Source organism: Pelophylax lessonae, assembly GCF_965119305.1.
Source record: "Pelophylax lessonae genome assembly, chromosome: 5".
NCBI lineage: Eukaryota > Metazoa > Chordata > Amphibia > Anura > Ranidae > Pelophylax > Pelophylax lessonae.
This window is the reverse complement of record NC_138772.1, coordinates 449373224-449382876: the sequence shown is the minus strand read 5'-3', so window position 1 is coordinate 449382876 and position 9653 is coordinate 449373224. Positions and strand designations below refer to the sequence as shown.

General features: G+C 47.1%; 1 protein-coding gene across 1 annotated transcript; it reads right to left on the bottom strand.

The window, feature by feature from the left end:
- Positions 1 to 935: 935 nt before the first annotated feature.
- On the bottom strand, positions 936 to 8504 carry LOC309556552 (E3 SUMO-protein ligase ZBED1-like; the record flags this gene model as incomplete). The annotated part of the gene is made up of 3 exons (XM_082259000.1): positions 936 to 1391; positions 1595 to 1938; positions 8408 to 8504. The coding sequence occupies 3 exons, from the start codon at positions 8502 to 8504 to the stop codon at positions 936 to 938; spliced, it is 897 nt and encodes a 298-aa protein (XP_082115126.1).
- Positions 8505 to 9653: the final 1149 nt, after the last annotated feature.

Genomic DNA, 9653 nt, shown 5'->3' with positions numbered 1-9653 from the left:
AGTCAACTCAAGTGAGTTGATGGCTGCTAGAGGGGAGTTATATAAATATAAGCTTAAGCTTAAATATCAATTCACTTATGTGAATGGACCATTTTTGAAAACAAGCTATTCTCCATCTCTCCAGTGCCAGAAAAGCTGTAAAAAATATAAAATGTTCCAGGTTCACTATGATTGTGTTTGCCCCTGCTATTGCCAGTCAACTAAACACAGTGTGTGTGTGTTGTGACTCATGCCAACTCAAAGGCTTATACGCAGCTCTAGCATCAACTCAACACACACACATTGTGTGTGTGTTGAGTTAATGCTAGAGCTGCGTTATAAGCTCTTGAGTTGTCACAACAGTCAGTCACGTTACAGAAAGAAAACTTTACCTGCACTGCACTGAGCAGCACTCTACCACGTCGATTACATCTGTAACTGAAGCCAAGCTAGCCAACAAGCCACCATTAGAGGAAGGAAAATCCTTGAGGGAATAAATTGTCAACTGAAGCTTAACCTTGAGGAAATCCTATGGGGTCACATTCACAAACTCACAAATATAGTATATTACACAAGAATCCACAATTGGTGTATTTATTTGTGATCCAATAAGATAAGATTTACTCAAGGTTAAGCTTCAAATGTACAAGTTATTTGTCTCAATGATTTTCCTTCCTATAATGCTGGCAACCTGGCTGGCTTGGTGTCAGTTGTCTAGAAGAAAATACACTTTAATATTATTTATTTGGTTGAGTGTTAAATTAAACCCTGCCTACTTGCCTAGACACTTTTAGTGTGAAGCAACGAATTATGAATTGGCAATGGACACATTGGACAGGGCAATCTTCAAAAACAAACCATCAGTGCTATAAAGATATAAAACAACACTGGTGGTGTGACTGGTAGTAATTACTAATTCATTAAAAACATGAATTAGTAATTATTGCAGTGAGTGCTTAGCATTTGGGAACATGTAGTTTTTTCTGTAAGAACACTAGCTGATCCACATGCTCAGGTTTCAGACTGCTTCTTTTCGCTGATATAACATCTCCTGCAGTAGTGAAAACCCGCTCTGCAGATACACTTGTACCTGGGATACACAAGTATTGCTTTGACAGCTGAGAGAGGAGGGGAAATATGACCTCATGCTCACGCCACCATTTCAAAGGGTCCTCAGTGAGAGGCAGAGGTGGGGCTTTACAATATTTTTCCATTTCGTCTTCTGCCTTGGCATAGGGGGTCTTAGGTTCTATTGCACCATCAGTGAAAGACTGCCCCAGCAAAGTCATGAGCAGCGATGTTGTGGCCTTTTTTTTGGGAGGAGAATGGCTGTCCTCAATGGGTGTTTCTTCTTCCTCAGTTGCCTTTTCCCTAGGCACTTCATCCACATTTGTCCTTCTATTAGATGTAATCTGTGTTTGAACAAAAGATAATAGTATAAGAAGAGCTGAACTGACTAAGAGTGTGATTCTTTGATGAGGTATGGGAAACCGCACGGTAATCCATACCATACAGTTCCACTTCCCACACCGCATCAGTGAATCAGGGCTTGTTATTACACAATGTAGCTGAGCTTCTAGCTGTCTGGGAGGAAACATGATGAAATTCGAATTACCTCCAAAGATGCAGCCTCCTCAGTCACTCCTCTGTATATCTCCGATCTCTCCTCCTCTGTGAGAATAAAAGGCAGTCCTTTAAAGCGAGGATCCAGTGCAGAGGCTGTATGAAGGATCTTCTTCTCTGCCTCACTGCTGTACCTTCTCAGGAGATCTGTTTTGATTGCATTCTTGATCTCATGGGTCATGGGTGTGTCCCCCATGGTGTCTGTCATGCTCTGGAGCAGTTGTGCATTTAGAGGGGCAATGAGAGACACTGTTGGGTTGCGCTCTTCTGACATCAGCAAGGTTGCATCCTTTATTGGCTTTAATGCACTCACAGCGTCCTCTGCATTTGACACATCTGTTTCATTGAGAGTGCAGAGATCAGACTCTCCTTTTCTGACTTCTGGAGACAGCCAGGTGGCACAAACCTCAGGTTGTTGTTCTAAGAACCTCTCGACCATGTCATATGCGCTGTTCCATCTTGTTGGCACATCAGTTATTAGCTTATGATTCTTCAGGCCCAGACATTTCTGTTTCTCTTTTAGACAGTGGCTTGCTCTAGTGCTGCGATGAAAGAATGTGGATATTTGTCGCACTCTGGCGAGAAGCCTGGAGAGCGTAGCCCCTTTCAGTGCCCGCTGACATGCAAGATTGAGTATATGGGCAAAACATTTAACATGAGGAAATTTACCAACATGAGCTGCAACTATCATGTTCGCCGCGTTGTCGGTCACAAGCACTACAGATTTATCAGACAGCTGCCATTCTTCCACGACATGAGACAGTAGCTCTGCCAGATGAGCAGCTGTGTGAGACTCATAAATGGCTCTCGTTTGCAACACATGTGACAAGACCTGCCAGTCCTTAGTAACGTAATGTGCTGTTATTGTAACATAGGACTCCGTTGTGACTGAAGTCCATGAATCACACATTATTGCGACTCGACTGGCTTGGTACATTGCCGCAAGTACCTGAGCTTTGGTGTCGTGGTAGAGTGCAGGTATAACGTTTTCTGTAAAGTAATTGCGTGACGGGATCTTATAACGTGGCTCTAGCGTCTTCAAAAGGTAGCGAAACCTGGCGTTGTACACAACTGAGTAAGGCCGTAGGTCCTTGGCGATGAAAGCTGCCACAGCTTTGGTTCGTTTCTTCCCTTTTTCAGAGTTGGGCGGATAAGTTGACAGTATGGCATCAATTCTTGGCTGATCTGGTTCTAGCAGCTTTTCTTGGCAGTGGTGGCACTGCTGGTGGCGACAGGTGTTACTAACTCAGAGTGAAAACGGCTGACATGGTTTCTCAAGTTCGTAGTATTCCCTAGGTATTTCATTTTAGTGTGACAGGCTTTACACATGTCGTGTGTCTTGTCCAACTCACGCTTCCCTGTGTGTTCGTAAAATCCGAAATGTGCCCAAGATGTTTGCTCTTAAAACGCTAGGTGCATTTTTTATCTCTCGATCTTTTTCTCCTTCTGCCATTACCATACTACCACGTATGTGACGGAGACGGATGACTTAAGTTGCCAAACTCTGTCAGTGTTTAAAAAAAAAAAAAATAGCGCTTGTAAACTAAGCCGCAACAAGCAAGCAACATCTTTCATAAAATATGACTGACTGTCTGTCTGTCAGTCCCTCTTATGCATGCACTGAGCCAGAGCCACTGAGACCCCCCCCCTACCCCACAGCTGCTTGCCTGTGACAGTGACACTGACAGAGACCCCCCTCCCCCCACAGCTGAGCTGACAGCCTGACACACTGACAGAGATCTGGAAGTCCCACACCTTCCCCAATCACCCACAGCACTGACAAACACTGAGTCCCCCCCTTGCCCAGACCCCCACAGCTGACACTGACAGAGACCCCCCACTGACACTCAGAGAGCCCCCTGGCTGCCAGCCTGCCACCGCAGAACAGTACCCTCGGGCCCCGACCGACCGACCGTCCCCTGTCCCAGGCCCCCCCCTCACAGGCATCCCCCAGAGATACAGACTCGAGACCCCCATGAATGATTATTATACAATTATTCGTTCGGACTACATACCTGCTGTGTGACTGTGTGGGTTGTTGTGCACTGCATTGCAGAGGAGGACAGGTGCTGTGCTGCTCTCTCGGCTCAGTGGTGGGCGGCTGGGCCTGGGACGACCACGGTGAGGCGGGCGGCACTGGCTGGCTGCGATGGGGACGCTTGGGCTCCAGGTCCTAGATGCTGGCTGCATGCAACACTCGGGGCTCCTGTGTGGAGTGTGGACTGGCTTGGCTGGCTGGCTGGCTTCTTGGCTGCGCGGGGGATGTTCTTGCTGCGCCTCGGCCTGGGTCAAAGAGAAGGAAGAGGAGGGACGGAGCCTTTTTATTAAGCTCCCGCACTAATCCACCAATCAGCTGTCTTCTTGTGATTTCCCGCACTAATCCACCAATCAGCTGTGATCTTGTGACTTTTTTCTCCCATGCGCGATAGGGCATGGCCGCGGTTGATGACGTCATTTCCTAATCGATGTTGCCGGCACCCCACATCGATGCAGAATCGCGAAGGGTCGAATCGCGATGCATCGATGCTCCGATTATATTCCGCAGGCCTACTCTATAGGCATATTGTATGCATGTCTACCTCAGAGCCTCAGATTACCTTGAATCCATAGCCTATAATTAATTCATAACATCAGTGATTGTGATTATTAGTTTTGTTATAGCGTGTACGCTTGCTAGAAAGGCAAGGTTTACAGGCACCTTCAGCTAGTGTTTTTAGTGCAAGCATTTTGGCACAGATCACATGGCACATCATTTATCAGCACTAAAATTACTGGTTTCATTTCACTGTATTATAAATGTTTTAAGGCCCGTAGACACGATAAGAAAATCAGTAGGGAAATTTCGTCCGACGACCGATCTGTCAATTTTCGGATTGTTAGTATGGTGCTTTCGACAACCGATTCAGACTTTTCGGCCGAAAAAATCATGATGTGCAGGCTATAAAATTGTTATCCTCCTTCAACACAACGTCCGATTTTTGTCTCACTAGTATATTTTTCGACGGAAAAAAATCTTAAGAGCAAGACTAGGCGTGCTCAGAGACGAAAGAACACATACAAAACAATCCAACACATGACTTTACTTCTGAAGTAGAATTCTGTCGTACGGGAAAATTCATATGAAAATAACCTCTTCACTTTCCACATCAGACTAGCATGCCACAAAAAACGGACGACAGATCAGATTAATCTAATTGTGTGTACAGGGCTTTAGTGCATGTAATTTTCATTGCAGTGGTATTATTGGCATTCTGTGTCAGGCTATTGTAAATAGTAGTGCTGGACTTGAAACAGACCTCAGCCTTAAGTGGATGGCATGTGCATTTCTAAAACACAGTGTGTTATAAACAATTGCTATCTTTCTAAAAAGCTTTTTTTTTACTCATCTTAAAATTCTCTTCTTGGAGTTTATTATACAGGAAGTCTTCAAAGCTTTGAGTTATGCTGCCACATGCAGGAGAAGTGGACACTGACAAAAAAAAAAATGAACAAACTGTAGACCAGCCCAAGATAACTCCTCTGTGATGACAATGCAAACTGGGCACACCAAAAAGGGTGCGTGACAGGGCCATGCAGCCACGTTTTTCAGGATCCAGGTCATCCATTACATTTTTTTTTTAATAAGACAGCAGCAAACACCCCCCCCCCCTCCTTCTTTCTGGACATGGCTATATTAGGACTTCATTGTATACAATTAACAGGCTTTTAGCTGCATTCCAAAACATTTTTTTCAGTCCTTTGAGAGGACACCAGACCTTCTCAACCCAATTAACCCAATACACATTTCAGTTTCACTATAAAAACTTAGTCTAAGTTTAGGTAAATAGGAACACAAGCAGATATCCTCTCTTCAATAATCCCCCATCGTAAATAACTTAGCTGGCATAGTCAGCAAATGCACATTGGTGTCTATCTTTTCTTGTAGAATCAAAAACTTCAGTGCATCTAATAACTCTTGAGCTGATAATGGTAAACCAGAAAAATTGGATTTTTGACTGTAAAATCCTTTCTCTGATGTTCAGTGATGGACACAGTTCCTGATATTCATAACCATTGGGTTATACTGCCCCCTACAGGAGAATGACACTAGGCAGAAAAGAATTCTGGCTACACCCATGGGCAGTGCTAGGGGGTATACTCCCTCTCTCTGCTATAGCCACTCAGTTTTGTTACAAGCAGTGTCAGGAGAATTTCAACTCCATAGAGGGGTGGGTGCTGTCCTTCAATAAACATCAGAGAAACTGATTTTTACGGTAAGTTAAATATCCCATTTTCTCTTTCATTCATTGACGGACATAGATCCTGATATTCATAACCATTGAGCCATCCCAAAGTGGTGTTAAACACGAGGGATGGAAACAACAAAAAAAACATTAGCCAACCAGGCAACAGGAGCTAAACCAAACAACTGGAGCCCACCTGAAAAAAACAACACATCCTCAAAGAGGATCAGGTCCTCTTAAACAGCAGCCTGCAAAACCTTGCAGCCAAAGAAGCATCCGCAGATGCCAACACATCCACTTTATAAAACTTTTTAAAAGTGTGCATCGACAACCAGGCGGCCACCTTGCAAACTTGCGTCACTTACGCCTGATGACGAAAAGCCCAGGAGGCACTAAGCGCCCTAGTAGAGTGCGTCTTGACAGGGAAAGGAGGAACCTGACCCCTAATGGAATAGGCCTAAACCACTGTCTGTCTGATCCATCTGGAAATGGTCGCAGAGGAAGTGGACAACCCTTTTCGAGGTCCATCCATGAGCACAAAGAGAAAGTCTGACTTCCTGAAAGACTCCGTAGCTGCCAGGTACACCCTAATCGCCCGGACCACATCCAAGGCATGAAAGGCAATTTCCTTCGGTGTTAAGGTCTGGGACACAGGGAAGGCAGCACAATGTCTTCATTCAAATGAAAATCAGAGACAACCTTTGGAGAGAATGGCAGACAGGGGCGAAGAACCAACTTATCCCTGTGAATCACCAGGTAAGGTGAACGACAGGATAACGCCGCCAATTCCGACGCCCTGTGCACAGAGGTGATGGCCTTTTGGGACAGTGTAAGCAAGGGAATCTCCCGAATATTTTCAAAGGGAGGCTTTTGTAGAGCTGAAAGCACCAAATTAAGGTCCTAAGGTGGCAACAGGAAGATCAGTCCTTGGGACAGCGGATCCTGCCTGAGAGGAAGCTGCCAAGGAACGTCGGCGACCAGCCACACCAGATTGGCGTAACAAACCTGGCGAGGTAAGTCTGGAGCCACTAAGATGACTGGAATCCCTTCTGCCTCGATCCTGTGTAGAAGTCTTGGCAGAAGCTTGAGAGGAGGAAAGGCGTAAATCAGACGATACTGACCCCATAGGACAACCAGCGCGCCTGTGGCATCCACCAAAGGATCCCTTATCTGAGCCACAAACCTCTTCACCAATCTCTTGAGCCGAGACGGGAACTGTGAACAGGTTTGAGTAAAAACCCTGAAAACGTTCCAAAGGTCGGAACCGGGACAATGACCTCTTGAAGGAACAGGTCTTGTACTGCCCCAAACAGGCCCTGTAAGCGGGCTGGGGACAGGCAAAAGTTGGAACCTTGCCAGGGGACAAGAGCAAAACTCAATCTTGTAGCCGGACCGAATGACTTAGTGGACTCACTTGTCTTGCAACCGGGAAGTCCATGGGTCCGGAAACCAGCGAAGACCTCCCCCCACTCCTGATACGGTGGGGGAGCACCTTCATGCAGAAGGAGCCTTGTCTCCAGGTCTGGAGAAGCCTGATATTGGCTTTCCAGACCAGGTTAGTTTGGATCCTCCAGAAGAGGCCCTGAAAGGCTTTGAGTCCTTGTTAGTCAACCCTAAAGGACGAAAAAACTTCTTATGAGCTGAGAAGGAAGGCCCACCTCTACGATGAGGTTCCTTGCTCTTAATAGCCTGCATAAGAAAAGTACTCTTCCCCCCTGGGAGACCTGTAATGATGTCATCCAGGGTAGCTCCAAACAGGCGATCTCCTTGAAAAGGAAGATCAGTCAAGGCCTTTTTTGAAGTCTGATCCATAGACCATCACTTGAGCAAAAGAACACGCCGAAGGACCACTGCCAAAACAGAGAGACAATCTATCAAGGGAGCCGCATCCAAAGAGGCATCACAGATAAACTGCAGCCCCTGGACCAGCTGGTCCACCAGCTCGACAAGGGCAGGGGGAGCTGTTCCCCCTCCAGGTCACGATGTAGGAGCTTAGTCCACTCGGTCAGAGTTTGCGACACTAGGGCAATGGTGAATACCGGCCTCATTGCCGAACCCACCAGAGTGTACATAGTGCAGGCCACAGCCTCGGCCTTCCATTCAGCCGGATCCTTAAAGGCTGGGGACTCTTCAATCAGAATCATGGTTGCCTTGTTTAATCTAGAAAACCGGAGGGTCCACCACCAGTGGCACAGTCCACTTCTTAAGAAAGGAACTCCTCGGAGGGGTAACGCCTACTAATGCACTTAGGGATCCCACAGGGACGCTTTGGTCTTCCCCACTCTTTAGCAACAATTCTGATGAAATAGGCAGGGAAAGGAAACACCTTTGCTGCTTTGGCTGGCTTGTGAGTGCCAAAGGGCACCTGCGCCTCTGTCGAAAGCTTCAGCTGTGTCCTCCATCTTCAGGTTCTCACGCACAGATACAATCAGTACATCCACCAGCGTCTTTTTGTGTGCGGTCGCAGAAGTGGAGGAATCATCCTCACTATCAGAAGATTCCAGGCGCGTGGTTACAGACCCAGCAGGGTGACCCGCGTCCACGGTGGCCGAATCCAATTCAGAATCTGATAAAACAGGCACCTGCAGTCACCAGGAGAATCTGCATTACACCTACGACGATCAGGAAGTAAAATGATCCAGGAGTCAGCACCAGGGGATAACGAGAGTCTCCTACCATCGAAATAGCTGCCAACAGGGCTCCACTGTCATGCCCGCTGGTATTTCCAATAGCAAACCACAAGAAAATGGCTGCCGGATTACACAAACATGGCCGCTGTGTATAGAAACACACAGACTACAACAAAATGGCGGCCCTGCATGGCTTACAGGGACCCAGGAGGGAGACCAGGCCTCAAGGACAGATCCTGGCAGGACCCCCCACCAGGTACATTCCTCCCCCCGCACAATCGATCGTCTAGTCACTGGCGGCACCCCCCGGCGGCACCCCCCCCAGCCCCCCATCACCATTTAGCGCCCTGCCCCATCCCTGAAAACTAGCCAGACCACCCACATAGCCCCTGCATGGAGGGACTTGGTTGGGGGGGAGGGAGTCCTGCGGGAAGGAGGGGAACATGGGTGACCAGCCGTCCCAAGGGGGGCCAACGTCCACCCCAAATCCCTCCAGGGGGAGAGGGGGGACAGCTACTCACCATACCAGGAACCAGACAGAACCCCTCTCCATCAAAAAGGGGGGATTTCGGCCAGGAGGAATGCTTCAACTCAGGCAGAGACCTGGTCATATGCGACCTCCTGAGGCATTTAACGCGCAGTCCAGTGGGGCTATGTCGCAGGCCGATTTAGCCCGGAAGTGAGGTCTGCGGGCGTTCGCCGACCAGACTGGGTGATCACTGGGTCTAGATTATCCAACCTGTCGCCCAGTCCGGCAGTTAATTGTAGATCTCACAGGAAGAAATCCAGGAGAAAAAAATGTTCTATCTAAAAAATTTTGCCGGTCCTAAAGATCCCAGCAAGGAAATAGATCCTTATTCCTGACTAGGCAAAAAAAAAACTAAGTGGCTATAGCAGAGAGAGGGAGTATAGTATACCCCCTGGGACTGCCCATGGGTGTAGCCAGAATTCTTTTCTGCCTAGTGTCCTACTACTGTAGGGAGCAGTATAACCCAATGGTTATGAATATCAGGAGCTGTGTCTGTCAATGTACAAAAGACAAAAAGACATATTAACCTGTATCCATTAATTAGAAACATTTTATGCCCAAACACCACTATATTAGAAGGTACAGAAAGCAAACTGGACACATTACCTCTCTTAGGTGAAATAGGCATCCAATAGCCATCATGTTTGGATTCATTTAAAGTGATTGTAA